Consider the following 18,695-nt stretch of genomic DNA (forward strand, 5'->3'; position numbering starts at 1 on the left):
TGTATCCATAATAGTTAACTTTATATCATAGCATTATGTTACAGAATATGAGAGAAGAGTGAATTTCACCCAAGGACTCGGCATCCTCTTCTAGGGAAAGGATTAGTGTATTTTTGGTTGTATAAAGGAGAATTGCATCATGTCAGGATTAAGTATGACTCTTGTCATTGCCTTTATTTGAAGACTAAGTATGGCTTCAGGAGATGTGTATGGGTATCAAACAGACAAGGCGTGGAGTATGATAGTCTTCAAATATGTCAACTTGGCTAGGCTACAGCCCAGTTATTCAATAAACATTAACCTAGATGTTATTGCGAAGGTATTTTATAAGTGATTAAAGTCCTATCAGCTGATAAACTATCAATATCAGGAATGAATGAGGAGACATCATTATAGAGTATAAAAACATTAAAATGACAAGTATTATGAACAACTTTTTTGCAATAAATTTGGCAAATTGTTAATAGATGAAATGAACAAATTATTTGAAAGACACAAACTACTACCATAGCTTACTCTAGAATGGAGAACCTGAATAGCCCTATATCTATTAATTGAATTCACAAGTAAAAACTTTCCCAACAAAGAAAACTAGGAGCCCAGGAATTACTGGTTAATTCTACCAAGCATTTAAGAAATAATACCAACTCTACATAAAATCTTTCAGAAAATATGGAGGCCAGGCACGGTGGCTCACACCTGTAATCTCAGCACTTCGGGAGACTAAGGCAGGCGGATCATGAGGTCAGGAGATTGAGTCCATCCTGGCCAACATGGTGAAACACCATTTCTACTAAAAATACAAAAATTAGCCTGCGATCTCGCCACTGCACCACTCCAGCCTGGTGACAGGGCGAGACTCCGTCTCAAAAAAAAAAAAAAAAAAAAAAAGAGAGGAGAGAATACTTCTCAATTCATTTTATGAAGCCAGCATTACCCTGATACCAACACCAGGCAAAAATATCCTAAGAAAATTATCCCTGAGACTTTATCCCTCATGACCAAACATAAAAATCCTTTATAATATATGACAACAAAATGGAGTTTATTCGAAGAAACAAGGCTGGTTCAATATTCAAAAATCAATGTGACTGACATTATTAATAGACTAAAAAAGAAAAAAAAACCCACAATTATCTCAGTAGATGGAGAAAAGGCATGACAAAATTCAATACTCATTCTCAGCAAACCTGATAAAGAGTACATATGAAAAACCTACAACTAACACCATACTTAATACTGAATGCTTTCCTCCTAAGACTGGGAACGGGTTGACAATATTTGTTCTCATGACTTCTATCCAATATTGTACAAAGGTCTTAGACATTGTGGTAAGTCAAGAAAAAGAAATAAATGGCATCTATATTGGAAAGAAAGAAGCCAAACTATCTTTACTTAAAGACAACATAATTAACTATGTAGAAAATCCTCAGGAATCTATTTTAAAAAAAAAAAAAGGCTACTAGAACTAGTAAATGAATTTGGCTAAACCACAATATACAAGGTCCATGTCCAAAAATCTTTGTATTTCTATATTCTAGTGAGAAATTAAAGTTAAAAAAGTAAAACAGCCTAAAAGTATGAAATTCCTAGGCATAAATTTAACAAAATGTGTTCAAGATCTATTCATTCAAAAGTACCAAACACTACTGAGAGAAATTTAAAGACCTAAATAAACAGAGAACTTTACCATGTTCAAGGATGAAATGACTCAATATTTTCAGGCTGTCAATTCTCCCCAAATTTATATACTGATTCAATGCAATTCCAATAAAACTTGAAATGAATCACAGACCAAAATGTAAGAGCTAAAACTAGAAAATTTCTAGAAGAAAGTATACAGGAACATCTTAGTGATCTTGAGTTAGAAAAAAACTTTTTAGATCCCACACTAATAGCATGATCCATAAATACTTCAAATGGATCACAGACCAAAATGTAAGAGTTAAAACTAGAAAATTTCTAGAAGAAAGTATACAGGAAAATCTTAGTGATCTTGAATTAGAAAAATGTTTTTTAGATACCACACTAATAGCATGATCCATAAAAGAGAAACTTGATAAACCAGACTTCATTACAATTAAGAATTTCTGCTCTTATATAGTGAAAAGATAAGCCACAGACTATAAGGAAATATTTGCAAATCATATATTTGATAAAGGACTTGTATCCTAATATATAAAGAACTCTGAAAACTCAGTAATAGGAAAAACAACTCAGTCCAACAAAATGGGCAAAAAATTTGAACAGATGCCTCTTTATAAGATATACAGATATTCAATATATTTGGTAATTAGGGTAATATAAAAACCACAAGGAAATATGACTACATTCCAGCTGGGTATGGTGGCACACACCTATAATCTCAGCACTTTGGGAGGCTGAGGCAGGTGGATAACTTGAGGTCAGGAGTTTGAGACCAGCCCTGACAACAAGGTAAAACCCAATCTCTACTAAAAATACAAAAATTAGTTGGACATGGTGGTAGGTGCCTATAGTCCCAGCTACTTGGGATGCTGAGGGAGGAGAATTGCTTGAACATCGGAGGCGGAGGTTGCAGTGAGCCAAGATTGTTCCACTGCACTCCAGCCTGGGCAACAGAGTGAGACTGTGTCTCAAAAAAAAAGAAAGAAAAAAGAACTGTTACTACATTCCTGTTAGAATGTCTAAAATTAAAAAGATTGACCATGCAAAGTGGCTGGTACCTAGAACTCTCATACACTGCTGGTGGGAATGCAAAAGAGTATAACCACTTTGGGAAAACAGTCTGACAGGAAAGCAAACACATACCTAGCACATGCTAGTGGCACATGCCTCATAATCCCAGCTTCTTGGGAGGCTGAGGCAGGAAGATTGCTTGAGCCCAGGAGTCTGGGGCCAGCCTCGGTGACATAGCAAGACTCAAAGACTCATCTCTAAAATTTTTTTTTTTTTTTCTTCCCAGAGATAAGGTTTCCCTCTGTCACCCAGGCTGGAGTGCAGTGGCCTGATCATAGCTCAATGTGACCTCAAACTCCTGGGTTCAAGCAATCCTCCTGCCTCAGCCTCCCTAGTAGCCAGGACTACACGCATGTGCCACCACACCCAACTAATTAAAACTTTTTTTTTTTTTTTTGAGACTGAGTCTGGCTCTATCGCCCAGGCTGGAGTGCGATGGCCGGATCTCAGCTCACTGCAAGCTCCGCCTCCCGGGTTCACGCCATTCTCCTGCCTCAGCCTCCCGAGTAGCTGGGACCACAGGCGCCCGCCACTTCGCCCGGCTAGTTTTTTTGTATTTTTTAGTAGAGACGGGGTTTCACCGTGTTAGCCAGGATGGTCTCGATCTCCTGACCTCGTGATCCGCCCGTCTCGGCCTCCCAAAGTGCTGGGATTACAGGCTTGAGCCACCGCGCCCGGCAATTAAAACTTTATATTTTGTTGAGACAGAGTCTTGTTATGCTGCTCAGGCTAAACTTTTTTTTTTCAAAAGCTAATATATATCTGTTATATGGACTAGTCAATCCACTCTTTAGTATTTACCCAACAGAAATGAAACATTTGTCCACATAAAGACTTTTTGTTTTTTGAGACAGTCTTGCTCTGTCACCCAGGCTGGAGTGCAGTGGTGCAATCTTGGCTCACTGCAACCTCCACCTCCTGGGTTCAAGCGATTCTCCTACCTTAGCCTCCCAAGTAGCTGGGACCACAAGTGCACACCACTACACACAGCTAATTTTTGTATTTTAAGTAGAGACGGGGTTTCACCATGTTGGTCAGGCTCGTGTTGAATTCCTGACCTCAGGCGATCAGCCTGCCTCAGCCTCCCAAAGTGCTGGGATTAGAGGCTTGAGCTACCATGCCCAGTCACGCCCACATGAAGACTTAAAGATGAATGTTTACAGCAGTTTTATTCAGAATAGCCCTAAATTAGAAACAACTCAAATGCTCATCATTTGGTGAATGGATAAACAAACTATGGTACATTTCTACAATGGAGTAACACTCAGCAATAAGAAGGAACAAACTGCTGATATATGCAACAGTATGGATGCATCTCAAAAGCATTATGCTAAGTGAACGAAGAGTAAAACAAGCTACATACCAGAAATGTTTTTTTTTTTTTGGGACGGAGTCTGGCTCTGTTGCCCAGGCTGGAGTGCAGTGGCCGGATCTCAGCTCACTGCAAGCCCCGCCTCCCGGGTTCACGCCATTCTCCTGCCTCAGCCTCCCGAGTAGCTGGGAGTACAGGCGCCCGCCACCTCGCCCGGCTAATTTTTTTTTGTATTTTAGTAGAGACGGGGTTTCACCGTGTTAGCCAGGATGGTCTTGATCTCCTGACCTCATGATCCGCCCGTCTCGGCCTCCCAAAGTGCTGGGATTACAGGCTTAAGCCACCGCGCCTGGCCTCAGAAATGTTTAAAAAAAATTTTTTTAAAGATGGCATCTCACTCTGTTGCTCAGGCTGGAGTACAGTGGTGCAATCATAGCTCACTACAGCCTTGAACTTCTGGGCTCAAACAATATTCCTGCCTCAGCCTCCTGACTAGCTGGGACTACAGGTGTACACTATGATACCCAGCTAATTTAAAAAAAATTCTTTATTAAGAGATGGGATCTTGCTCTGTTGTCCAGGCTGATCTTGAATTCCTGGCCTCAAGCAATTCTTCCACCTCAGCCTCCCAAAGTGCTATGATTACAGGAGTGAGCCACCATGCATGGCTATTTTTGGATTGTGGCAGTGTTTACATAGCTATATACATTTTCAAAACTCAAATTATACATTAAAAATTGGTCAATTTCACCAGACACAGTGGCTCACACCTGTCATCTCGGCACTTTGGGTGGCTGAGGCACGAGGATTGCTTGAGCCCAGGAGTTTGAGACTAGCCTGGACAACAGAGTGAGATCTTGTTTCTACAAAAAATAAAAAATTAGCTAGTGTGGCAGCATATGCCTGTGATCTCAGCTACTCGGGGGGCAGAAGTGGGAAGATCATTTGAGCCCAAAAAGTTGAGGTTGCATTAAGCTATATTCACACCACTATACTCCAGTCTGAGCAACAGAGTGAGACCCCAACATGCACACACACACACACACACACACAAAATTAACACATTTACTATTATGTAAATAATATCTCAATAATGCTGATTTTCAAGAAATATAAGGGTGATGAATATACAAATCAGAATAGTGGCTTCTTTGGATAAAGGGAGGCAAAGGCCGGGCGCGGTGGCTCAAGCCTGTAATCCCAGCACTTTGGGAGGCCGAGACGGGCGGATCACAAGGTCAGATCGAGACCATCCTGGCTAATACAGTGAAATCCCTTCTCTACTAAAAAATACAAAAAACTAGCCTGGCGAGGTGGTGGGCGCCTGGAGTCCCAGCTACTCGAGAGGCTGAGGCAGGAGAATGGCATAAACCCGGGAGGCGGAGCTTGCAGTGAGCTGAGATCTGGCCACTGCACTCCAGCCTGGGCGACAGAGCGAGACTCTGCCTCAAAAAAAAAAAAAAAAAAAAAAAAAGGGAGGCAAAGAAACTGAATGGGAGGAAGTAGCCCATCAGTAGATGTCAATTATTGTTAATATTCTCAGGTTGGTTGTTTCATTTATTATCTTACTAAAACAGACACAAGAAACTGAAGGAAGGTTATGCATGGATAATGATACAGGTAATTTAAGAATCAAAAATAATGACTTGACTGAATTCTGTACTCCTAATGTTCTAATTATAAACCAAAATAAAAATCAGGGTGATGTTGAAAATGATTTAGTATTAGCTATTTTAGAAAACTTCCTTCCTTAGAATACTGACCCATTTCTTAAGAGTTTGAGCTTCACTCTGTGCTTCCTATGATATTCAAGAGGTTAACCATTTTTTCTTTTGAGATGGGAGCCTGGCTCTGTTGCCCAGACTGGAGCGCAATGGCACAATCTTGGCTCGCTGCAACCTCAGCCCCACCAGGTTCAAGCGATCCTCCTGCCTCACCCTCCCAAGTAGCTGGGACTACAGGTTTGTGCCACCACAGCTGGCTAATCATTTTTAGTGGAGACAGGGTTTCACCACGTTGGCAAGGCTGGTCTCAAACTCCTGACCTCAAATGGTCTTCCTGCCTCAGCCTCCCAAAGTACCGGGATTACAGGCATGAGCCACCATGCCTGGCATAAGAGGTTAATACTTTAAAAAAATAAGTAACTTTATAAGGCCCAACTCTGAGATGTGCTAACACTTACCCAGGGGTTCCACTAATTGGTCAACCAATCCCATTTTCTTTGCCCTGTCTGCACGAATGTTTCTACCAGTCAGCATCATGTCCAAGGCAGCAGGCACACCCACCTAACAGGCAAGCAAGGATGACAGTATAGGGGGAAAGAAATCAGGGTGATAATTATATAGTTTACAAATCATCAAATGAACAAATATTAAAATGAAAAAAGTCAAACCATATGTTTATGCTATTTGTCAATAGCATAGATAAGTTATATTTAATATACTGATATACATTTGGGTAACTTTGGGGATTAGATACCTCTAGCTGAAGCTAAAATATCTTTATCTCTTAATTCAATATATAGGATTCTTATACTAATAAAGAATTTCATGTTTCCTAAAATTGTACATTTCTGTTATTCTGAGGGTTTTTTTTCCTATCATTTATAAAATATTTAAAATTCTGGCCGGGCACGGTGGCTTACACCTGTAATCCCAGCACTTTGGGAGGCCAAGGCAGGTGGATCACCTGAGGTCAGGAGTTCAAGACCAGCCTGGCCTGACATGGTGAAACCCTATCTTTACTAAAAATACAAAAAATTAGCTGGGCGTGGTGGGGCACACCTGTCATTCCAGCTACTCGGGAGGCTGAGGCACAAGAATTGCTTGCATCCAGGACGCGGAGGTTGCAGTGAGCCAAGATCACGCCACTGCACTCCAGCCTGAGCAACAGAGTGACTCTGTTCCAAAAATAAAATAAAATAAAATAAAATAAAATATAAAATAAAATAAGATAAAATAAATCATATTGAAAACAGCAAAGACTCTGAGAAACCTGATCGTTTTGACAAAGTCTTTAAAAAGAATTTTAAGCTTAACAAAAATAGAACTCAGCTAGGGCTGCTTATATGATATTAGAAGAATGGCTTCTAGTAACATTCAAATACCAGCTATAGTTCAAGAAAAAAAAGGAGAAAGAAACTCAACAAATACTTTTGATACACATATATGCATATTCATTCTTTCAATAAATCCTTTTGACATTCCTATGAAGGAAAGCACATTATTATTATTAGAAAATTACCACCATAAACCTTGTTTTCTTTTGTGCTCAACTGAGATCAACTTCCCTGCAAAAAGTATGTCTGTTGAGCCTTGTTTTCACTGAGGAATCTAGAGTGCCAGAAGCTACGAGGTTCAGTGGGCCCTTGAGTTGACATTAAGACTGCTCTGTAGCATCCAGGTCTGACTGTCCTTCCCTTCTCCTTGGAATTCAAAACCTGCTGAGCTTCTTTTGGTTCCATAGGACACAGCAATGAGAACATCCAAATCAGATAATGAGGGAAAAGGTCTGTCTCTTATATTTATTATGAAATATTAATATGACTCATGGTTTTGAAAAACTGTTAAGATGGTACTATATGGAAAAGGAACCAATTAAACCATAAGCTCCAGAAAAGCAAGACATGCATCTTAGTTATCTTTATCCTTCCTCAGAGACTAACAAAGGACCTTGATCAATAATTCTGTGGAATTAGGCCAGGCGTGGTGGCTCACATCTGTAATCCCAGCACTTTGGGAGGCCAAGGCGGGAGGATTACCTGAGGTCGTGAGTTCAAGACCAGCCTGGCCAACATGGTGAAACCCCGTCTCTACTAAAAAATTAGCTGGGTGCAGTGGCGCGTGCCTGTAATTCCAGCTATTCGGGAGGCTGAGGCAGGAAAATTGCTTGAACCCACGAGGAGAAGGTTGCAGTGAGCTGAGATCGCGCCACTGCACTCTAGCCTGAGCTACAGAGCGAGACTTTGTCTCAAAAGAAAAGAAAAAAAAAGAAAAAAGAAAAAAAAATTCTGTGGAATTGAAAAAATAAGACCAGGAATAAAAGTCTGTCATTGATCCTGTATACTCATATTTTATTTGGTTTTTTAATTCTACAATGAATGCCCATATTATTCATTTTATATACGAAAACAGATCTAAAGAGGGCATATAGGTTCACAAAGGGGATGTTAGACTCACCATTTTGGGCAGCCTTTGTGTGCCTCCTGCTCCTGGTAAGGCCCCCAGCAAGACTTCAGGGACACCTAATACTGTTTTTCTGTCTTTTGTTGCTATTCTGTATTGGCATGAAATGGCAAGCTTTGAACAAATGAAAGAAAATTACAATGTTAGAAAATGTGACTTAGTAGCAACTTGAGATCGCTAAGGGTCTAAAGATTACTTATAAAGCAGGAATGTGCTCACAGAAAAAACTGAAATTCCTTAGGCTGGCATTTAATAATTTCTAGAATTTACCTTTTTAGCCTTTTTTTCACACTTTTCCTCTAATTTACTAACCTCTTTTTGGGCCGTAGATCTCCTGAAAAATCTACTGAAAGCTAGAGAAGCTCTCAAGAGAAAAATGCACACACAATTTTATATGGACCCCAGGTTAAAAAGCCCTGGACTCTCCAATCAAGCACATCTACTTATGGTGTCCTAGTTGGCTTTGCTTTTGCCTTTGCTCACACCATACCATGTGTGGAATTGTTTTGCCCTCCATATTCTGGTTAATCAAATTCTGCTTATAGTTTAGGGCCAGGCACAGGTTTTCTTAATTAATATAGTCATGTGTCACATAATGAGGGGGATATGTTCTGAGAAACCTGTCATTAGGCAATTTTGTTGTTGTGTGAACATCATAGAGTGTACTTACACAAACCCAAATGGCAGAGCCTGCTACACATCTAGGCTATATGGGATAGCCTGTTGCTCCTAGTCCAGTGGTACCCAACCTTTTTGATACCAGGGACTGGTTTCTCGGAAGATAATTTTTTCCAAGAACTGGGGGTGGGGTGGGAGGGAGAGGTTTCAGGATGAAACTGTTCTACTTCAAATCATCAGGCCAATGGAGTGTGCAACCTGGATCCCTCTCATGTGCAGTTCACAACAGGGTTCCTGCTCTTATGAGAATCTAATGCCACTGCTGATATGACAGGAGGTGGAACTCAGGTAGTAATGTTCACTCGCCCACTGCTCACCTCCTGCTGTGGGGCCCAGTTCCTAACAGGCTATGTCCTGGGGATTGGGGACCCCTGTCCTAAGGGACTACAAACCTGGACAGCATGTGACTGTACTGAATACTGTAGGCAACTGTGGCACAGTGACAAGCATTTCTATAAAGAAATGCTTATCAGAAAAGGTATAGAAAAACATAGTGTTACAGTCTTATAGAACCACTGTTGTATATGCAATTGGTCATTGAAACGTTATGTCGTAAATGACTGCATATGTGAAAGTGTCTGGCACAGAGTTCAGCATGTGAAAAGTGCTCAATGAATGTTTTCTTTTCCCCTTCTTTTTTTTTCTACATGTTTGGGTCTAGTAAGCATCTCTTCTCTCAAGTCTTCTATTATTTACCAAATTTACTACTGACAAAGCACTTATATTATGCTTTGTGTGTCTCAACCAGACTTAAGTAGCTTAAGAGCATAGATCACACTTCTGAATCTTTGCCCTGCAAACTTGAACCAGATTTTTAGAATTCAAAAGGACATTAGAGATGCAGTTCAAATGAAAACATCACACCTTCGTTTACTTGCTCTGTGCCACTTGCTCTGTGTCATGTGGATTAAGGATTAAAACCTATCCAGAAGTTTGATAACTAAAAACAAAGCTAGCCAGGCATGGTGGCTCACACCTATAATCCCAGCACTTTGGGAGGCCGAGGCAGGTGGATCACCTGAGGTCAGGAGTTTGAGACCAGCCTGGTCAACATGGTGAAACTCCATCTCTACTAAAAATACAAAAATTAGCTGGCCATGGTGATGCACACCTGTAATCCCAGCTACTGGGGAGGCTGAGGCAGGAGAATTGTTTGAAGCCGAGAGGCAGAGGTTGCAGTGAGCTAAGATGGTGTCATTGCACTCCAGCCTGGGAGACAAGAGCAAAATTCCATCTCAAAACAAAAAACAAAGCTGATTCTCCTCCAGAAACTTTTTCCAGGCAAAGCAGTAGCCTAAGAGTTTATAGCTGATGAATGCCACCAATGAGTTGGACAGTGTCTCAATAACTTTAGAATATCTATACCTCAAGTCCTCCTCCCAGGCAGGATCCATTGATGGCAGCCACAACAGGCTTTGGGGACTTTTCAAGTTTCTCTAATATTCTCTGTGCTTCTTGTGATAGCTGTGTTACTTCTTGAAGGGTCTTGCAAGCGGATAACATGCTGCATTATCCACAAAAGTAGAGAACAGAAAAAAAGATAAAACTGTAACTTATTTGGTTCAATACTTATTCACTATACACTTATCCTATCATGCATCAATATTTGGTAATGAATCTTCAAATACTCAGAAGGTTAAGAATGATTTTGCAGGGCCGGGCACGGTAGCTCACGCCTGTAATCCCAGCACTTTGGGAGGCCGAGGTGGGTGGATTACGAGGTCAGGAGATTGAGACCATCCTGGCTAACATGGTGAAACCCTGCCTCTAATAAAAAAAAAAAAAAAAAAAAAAATTAGCCGGGCGTGGTGGTGGGCGCCGGTAGTCCCAGCTACTCGGGAGGCTGAGGCAGGAGAATGGCGTGAACCCGGGAGGTGGAGGTTGCAGTGAGCTGAGATCATGCCACTGCACTCCAGCCTGGGTAATAGAGCGAGACTCCATCTCAAAAAAAAAAAAAAAAGAATGATTTTGCTTCAAATAGCACAACAGCAGCAACATCATCTCTCTATAGAGTGTTAAATTTCTGGATCCATGAGACCATCCTGGCTAACACTGTGAAACCCCGTCTCTACTAAAAATACAAAAAATTAGCCAGGCGTAGTGGCGGGTGCCTGTAGTCCCAGCTACTTGGGAGGCTGAGGCAGGAGAATGCGGTAAATCCAGGAGGCGGAGCTTGCAGTGAGCCGAGATCACACCACAGCACTCCAGCCTGGGCGACAGAGCAAGACTCTGTCTCAAAAAAAAATTTCTGGATGGAGAAAACATAAATGTGTTGTATAATTTGTTTTTACTTCTGTAATAAATCACTAAATGACAAAGCTTGGTACAAGGGAAAATCATCTTTGGTAAATTACTTCACTATCAGATTAAACATTTTACTATCAGGTAGTTAAACAGCAATAAAAATGACAGCAAAAGAAAAGCTTCCAAGTTGTTTAGAGAAATCTGAAACATTTTAACAGATCCCCTTAATGATTAAAAATGACCAGGTAGGCTAGGCATGGTGGCTCATGCCTGTAATCCCGGCACTTTGGGAGGCCAAGGCATGTGGATCACCTGAGGTCAGGAGTTCGAGACCAGCCTGGTCAACATCGTGAAACTGAGTCTCTACTAAAAATACAAAAATTAGCTGGGCTTGGTGGTGCATTCCTGTAATCCCAGCTACTCAGGAGGCTGAGGCAAGAGAATCACTGGAACCCGGAAGGTAGAGGTTGCAGTGAGCGGAGATCGCACCACTGTACTCCAGCCTGGCCAGCAGAGGGAGACTCCATCTCAAAAATAGATAAGTAAATAAAAATGATCAGGTGCAATGATGTTCCACTCAATGTCCTTTACTTTGTTTGTTTCATTTGCTACTTTGTGAACACATTTAGGATATGGATTTTGTACTTTTGACCAAGGACAACTAATATATTCTGTAATTTTGTACACTGAGAGTTGCTCAGCTGGCCTTAAAGAAGCTACAAGTATTTTCCTCTGGATATAGGTAGCTACTGCCAGGTACATCAGTGTGTCTTGTTGTTTCCCCTCTTTATGTATGTGAAAACAATTGTAAATAAGTTAATGGAAGCACGCATTCCACCATTTAGCAGAGGAAAAGAAAACACTAGCTGCATCTGTAAAGTTGCCTTTGACAATTTCAAGTCCTACACCCACTTCATTTCCCCGAAGCAGCCATCTTCATGTTTGTAGCGTCTCCTTCCAGACCAACTATGACTGTGTCCATAAATAGTATCAAGAATTACTCCATATTTGGTTTTAAAACATTTATAGAAACTATATACTGTATGAAACATTCTGCAATTTACTTTTCTTTTAACTTAACCTTACTTTTTGAGTTCTAACATCATATTGTGGATCTAGTTAATTCCTTTTACCTGTTTTGTAGTATTCTACTGTGCGAATAGTCCACATTTTACTTATCCATTTTCCTGACTGATATTTGGTTTTAAATTCTTCATTATTTTACACTATACGGACCAAACATCCTTATACACTGGTTCTTATAAACAAGGAATGAGACTTCTCTAGATCACGTGATGTGTGTGTATATATATGTGTGTGTCCGTGTGTGTGTGTATATATATGTACATATATACATATACTTTTTAAAAATTTTTTTTTAAGACAGTCTCACTTTGTCACCCAGGCTGGAGTGCAGTGGTGCGATCTTGGCTCACTGCAACCTCTGCCTCCCACATTCAAGGGATTCTTGTGCCACAGCCTCCTGAGTAGCTGAGATTACAAGAGTGTGCCACCACGCCTAATTTTTGTACTTTTAGTGGAGACAGGGTTTCACCATGTTGGCCAGGTTGGTCTAGAGCTCTTGGCCTTATGTGATCTGCCTGCCTTGGGCTCCCAAAGTGCTGGGATTACAGGCAAGAACCACCACACCCAGCCTGATACGTACATTTTCAATTTTACAGGCCTGTGTCACTGTGCCCAGCACTTCTACCTTCTTTTAAAAGGAGAAATTATTAGGCCTAAGAAACACACTATTAACCAAGATACAAGGTGACTTCAGGTTTCCTAAAACTTACTTGATATCAGCACCTGCAATAAAGCAGCCTGGCTTTGATGAGATAAGGACGGCACTTCTGATTTGATCACTAGCCCAGATTTCATTCATAACTTCTGTGAATTCTGAATGCAGCTCTTTACTTAGTGTATTTACCTGCCAAAGGGAAATATATACAAGTAAGGGTTTAAATTTGAAGCACCAGATGTACATACAACCATCAAATGCTATTTTGATTATAATAAATATACTTATCCAGTAGAAATATACTGTTAGAAGAGAATAAGAAATACTATTCTCCCAGCAAGTCAGTAGCTTTCCATTTAGGCAACTTTGGCCCACTACAAGCACCCCTTCCTTTAAAAATAGGTCTCCTCGAAGGAGGAACTCAGGGTCATCCTCAGAGTTTGAATCATTTGTAGGCTACAAACAAATAGGTCTACAAACATTTATTGGCATGGAAAAAATATGTATAATGTTAAGAAAAATATGAAATACAAATGAGATATATAGGCCAGGCATGGTGGCTCATCCCTACAATCCCTGCACTTTGGGAGGCCAAGGCGGGCAGATCACTTGAGCTCAGGAGTTAGAGACCAGCCTGGGCAACATAATGGAACCCTGCCTCTACAGAAAATACAAAAATTAGCCGGGCCTGGCAGCACACGCCTATAGTCCCAGCTACTCAGGAGGCTTAGGTGGGAGGATCACCTGAGCCTGGGGAGGCTGAAGCTGCACTGAGCTGTGACTGTGCCACTGCACTCCAGCCTAGGAAACAGAATGAGACTCTATCTTCAAAAAAACCCGTATAGTATGATCTAAGCTTTGTAAATATTATTCATTGAAACTGAATTAAATGTGATTATCCCATGGAAGATAACCAAGAAAAAAATGTGGTTATCTTTGGGTTTGAATTATGAATGGTTATTATTTTCTTCTTTATAATTTTTTACAGTCAAAAAATTTTCTACCATTGACATATATTACTTTTGTGTTCAGGAAAAATGTCCAACCTAAGAAAATTCTGAAAAAATATCTTAAGCTTGAATCATTGGTTAGTGGGTGCTAAAATTTACTCTAATAAAGGGGAATGGCTCCTACTTTCCTTAATTTGTGATAGTTGTCAACTGCTTCCATCTAGGTCTTATTACATCTAAGCCTCTGGCTACAAGTTTGTTATTGTTTTTTACAGAGACAAGGTCTTGCTCTGTCGCCCAGGCTGGAGTGCAGTGGTGTAATCATAGCTCCCTGTAACCTTGAATTCCTAGGCGTAAGTGATCTTTCCGCCTCAGCCTCCAGAGTAGCTCACGCTACAGGTGAACATCACCATACCCAACTATTTTTCACTTTTTATAGAGACAAGGTCTTGCTATGTTGCCCAGGGTAGTCTCAAACTCCTGGGCTGAAGTGATCCTTCTGCCTCGGCCATCCAGTGTCGGGACTGTAGGTGTGAACCACAGAGCCCGGCCTGGCTACAAGATTTTTAAAGTAAGAATACACCAAATTTAGATGGGGGAAAAGCATGGACTCTCACAATAGAGCTCTTCTTGGCAAAAGAATGGATTACTGTTACACACTTTGTTAAAGCTGCCAAAAACAAATGAAGTTTCAATTTGAACAGAATTTGCTTTCCAATATGTGAATTGCACTGAGTCATTCAGATCCCTCAGGAAGCTTAAGAGTCAAGCATCTACATTTCACCCAGCCAACTTACTATGAATAGTGACTTATGTCAGGCAGGTAATGAAGAAAATGGATTAACAACCTCATAATTAAGACGGGTAGGCAAATTTTGAGTCTTATAAACAAAGCTTGTACTCTGGTTCTTCTCTAATAAGTCACCTCCTCATTCTACACTATAGCCAGAAGGCTAGTCTTGCTAATCCTTGATGTTAATCTGGCACCTAAGGTCAACAAGAGGAATTCTGATGCAAGAACCTCTGCTTTAGAAAACTGGCTTCCTTGGCAATCTGTCAAAGTTTGCCTATCGAAACTGTAAATTTTGCCTACACATAACTATCAAAACTGTAAATTCATGTAAGATTACTGCCAGATTGGTAGATTTGGGGAAATATGGGATACAGCTTTTCCATTCAGGACTAGATTCATAATGTGGTTAGTAGAAAAAAACTGCAAATTAAATGAGATACCTTTGAATTGGGAGAGTTAATTCGAACAACTGCCACATCCCCTTTGACTCCATAGTTAATATGGGTTCTGGCTAAAAAGAAAAGAAAAATTTATTTGTAAACATATTTATTGCAACATAAACCCAAAAAGCAACGTAAGCATATATATTAAAAAGAAATTAAACTTACTTAGCAAAGCAGAAGATCCTGTAAAATTGCGGCATATATAACCTATAAGAAAAGATATTTCAAAATTAGTTTGCAAAACAATTTCTGTAGTACCTTTTATATATAACAAAGCTGTAATTTACAATAACAACAACAACCCCAAATCTGTACAATGTATTCTAGGCCATATGACTACTGTCATATATTTTTTCCATTTCAATTGTTAGGTCAGATGATTATTCAGATACTAAAAGAGGAAGATTGGCCCCCATAAAGGGATCTACATCCCCAGAACCTGTGAATATGTTAGGTTACATGGCAAAGGGGGATTAAGGTTGCTAATCAGTTGGCCTTAATAAAGAAAGTTTATCATGGATTATCCAGGTGAGCCCAGTGTAATCACAAAAGGGAAGAGGGAAGCAAAGAGAACCAAAGAGATAGCAATGTAAGAATGACTTGGCTGCATGCTGAAGCAGGTAACAAGTCAAATAATTCAGGCAGTTTCTGGAAGCTGGAAAAAGTAAGGTAACGGATTTCCCCCTAAAGCATCTGGAATGAACATAGCCCTGCCATTACCTTTGATTTTACCCAAGTGAAACCCATTTCAGACTTCAATATACTTTTATCATTTCAGACTCTAACTCTGTGGTAATTTGTTACAGCAGCAATAGGAAACTAATACACTAAGCAATAAGTAACCTACAAAGCAATCCATAATGTCAGCTCCTAATGTATTCCAAATATATCCCAACTATGTTTTCCAGGCACATCCCCTTTCAATTTTTTGGAGAGATGGACTTTGCAGCGTTATCAAAAGTAAAATCAAATAGCAACGGTAGCTACCATAAATGAAACACTTCATGTCACACTTTGCTATTTTAAGTATTTCTAATTGAAAAGGTCTACACTGGATGCCACAAGAATAATCTTACTCCTTGGATAACAAAGACCAACTACTGTCTTTCCTAATCACTTCAGTAGTTTAGGCTCTCCAGCATGATGATGAGATGATGATGATGATACGACCTTTTGAGCACAAACCACTACAAGAGAAACTCCAGTGGAAGTTCTTTCAATCTGGACTCTAGATAGAAGGTAAGGAACATTGGGGAATTCTAGGCAAACACTCTAACTTTGTTTTGGACATGACTCTACCTCTATTTCACCATTAAAGGCTTGCCTCGGTCCTGCTCTCATCCAAACATCTTGCTTTAGGTGATAACCAAGCTGTCATGGAGGCAGCCCAGGGTCAACATCCCTTAATTACAACTTCCAATCTTCTTCAAAACACCCTTTTTCTTCCCTTGTCTTTCAGTCATGGTTCACCTCAAACATTTCTCCTATGCACCTCTTTAACTCCTTATTCCTTCTCCCTGCCTACATCTTCCAAATCTTGCCCAGTTATCTTAGGAAAAAGTTTTCTCTTTCTTTGGTTCTAAAAACAAAAACAAACTACCCCTTAACAGATTAGCAGCAATACACATGGAAACACTTGCATTCAGGAAAAGGCTTAAGTCTTACAGTAATATCTAAAAAAGAACTAGTGCTTTAACAATATCCAAAGGTTCCTTCATGCATCTCCTCTAATTACACTAGCTTTTCCCAGGTATTAGTCATTTAATTCTTAATTATTCATACTAAAACTTTTTTGTTTTTGGTTTTCATAAAAATATACAGCATTTGTGCTACATTAGTGACTATATGGCTTTGGAATCCACAAATAAAATTTAGGAGTGTGGGGAGTGCCTGCCTGATTTAGAAGTGCTATAAAAAAAAAAGTTAAAATTCTTGGCTGGGCGTGGTGGCTCACGCCTGTAATCCCAGCACTTTGGGAGACCAAGGCGGGTGGATCACCTGAGGTCAGGAGTTCAAGACTAGCCTGGCCAACACGGTGAAACCCCGTCTCTACCAAAAATACAAAAATTAGCTGGGTGTGGTGATGCACACCTGTAATCCCAGCTACTCAGGAAGCTAAGATGGGAGGATGGCTTGAACTCGTGAGGCAGAGGTTGCAGTGAGCCTAGATCGCACCACTGCACTCCAGCTTCAGAGAGAGAGCGAGACTTCATTTCAAAAACACAAAAAGAAAAAAAAAGTTAAAATTCTTGGCCAGGCGCGGTGGCTCACACTTATAATCCTAGCACTTTGGGAGACCAAGGTGATGGATCACCTGAGGTCAGAAGTTCGAGACCAGCCTGACCAGCATGGTGAAACCCTCTCTCTACTAAAAATACAAAAATTAGCTGGGCATGATGGCACATGCTTGTAATCCTAGCTACTCAGGAGGCTGAGGCAGGAGAACTGCTTGAACCCAGGAGGTGGAGGTTGCAGGGAGCTGAGGTTGTGCCACTGTACTCCAGCCTGGGCAAAAGAGCAAGACTCCATCTCAAAGGAAAACAAAAAAAAATTAAAATTCTTGGCAATCTCTTGGTGGCTCTATCTTTTCATCAGTTTGTGATCACTTGCCTTTCTCTGTACCTATTCTCTCATTCTCCAAATCCTTTTCCTTCATCTGGTTCAGACTTTGGGAGACGTCAAACAAGAGTCCAAGACTTTGCCCTACCTGTAATGATAATTCAGGGCAATGAACAGTAAAATCAGACCATTTTGGTCATTTTATATCCTAGTGGATATTCTAAATAAAATTTTAAATCTCATTTCTACCAAAAACACATTCTACATGACTTAGAAACAAACCTTAGAACTATACCCATTTCCAAGTTGAGGATGGCCTGCCTACTCAAGAGGCAGGGACCAACTACTTATGGCTAAAGTAGAGCCCAAAAGACTACACAAGAATATATCCAACTGAACTGGGATTCCCTCAGGAGTATTGAGAAGTGATTCTAGAAATATGCTGGGCATTAGAATCAACGGGGAGGTCCAGATATACTCAAAATTCCTAGGTCCCAGTCTAGGACCAACATAATCAGACTTTTAGGAAGTTGGGCCTCAGAATCTGTATTTTTAAAAAGGTGACACTGAAGTATACAGCAAACAAATGGGCACATGGGAACTACTGACAGGAGAACCCAGTGAAGGTGGAGTGGAATAGGGGAGGACCATCAATAGGTACCCAAGGCTTTTGCTGCCTCCGTGTTTTCTCTTTATCCCCCAGTTCCTTATAGAAAGGGAAGAGAAGGCACAAAAAATAGCAGCTTTATACTGGTTGGAAAGGCAAGGTGACAGAAAGAAGAAAAGAAAAGAAAAGAAGAAAAGAAAAGAAAAGAAAAGAAAGAAAACTGTGGTTAGCACCAGAAGCAGAATGGGGTGATTTCAGGTTCTGCCTGCATTTCTTCTTTAAGCAATTCAAGCCAGCCAGCCCTCTTAGTGCAAAGGCAAAGGACTCGTGTTCAACCATCAGGTTTATTTACTAGCTGTGTGGCCACGACAAGTCTCTTACAAGTGAACTTCAGTGTTTTACAATAGGAGAAGCCAGCCATCTCCTCAATCTCCAGTGCCTCTACTTGACTAATAGTATGTTTCCT

At 40.4% G+C, this 18,695-nt stretch overlaps 1 protein-coding gene across 2 annotated transcripts in view; it reads right to left on the reverse strand.

Annotated features, from left to right (window-relative positions):
- Positions 1-18,695, reverse strand: part of HADHA (hydroxyacyl-CoA dehydrogenase trifunctional multienzyme complex subunit alpha) — a 57,861-nt gene that overhangs the window by 34,564 nt on the left and 4,602 nt on the right. The window contains exons 1-7 of one of the 2 annotated variants that reach the window (XM_009183825.2): positions 17,674-17,734; positions 15,229-15,270; positions 15,061-15,131; positions 12,933-13,066; positions 10,258-10,396; positions 8,209-8,328; positions 6,213-6,315 (exon numbers count right to left, since the gene is read on the reverse strand). In XM_009183825.2, coding sequence (XP_009182089.1) covers positions 6,213-6,315; positions 8,209-8,328; positions 10,258-10,396; positions 12,933-13,066; positions 15,061-15,131; positions 15,229-15,270; positions 17,674-17,719 — 655 coding nt within the window. In that variant the 5' untranslated portion in view covers positions 17,720-17,734. Of the gene's footprint in view, positions 1-6,212; positions 6,316-8,208; positions 8,329-10,257; positions 10,397-12,932; positions 13,067-15,060; positions 15,132-15,228; positions 15,271-17,673; positions 17,735-18,695 lie in introns of those variants that run through there. The other variant, XM_003908367.3, reaches the window with a different exon arrangement.

Source organism: Papio anubis, chromosome 14 (assembly GCF_008728515.1).
Source record: "Papio anubis isolate 15944 chromosome 14, Panubis1.0, whole genome shotgun sequence".
In the NCBI taxonomy this organism is placed as follows: Eukaryota; Metazoa; Chordata; class Mammalia; order Primates; family Cercopithecidae; genus Papio; species Papio anubis.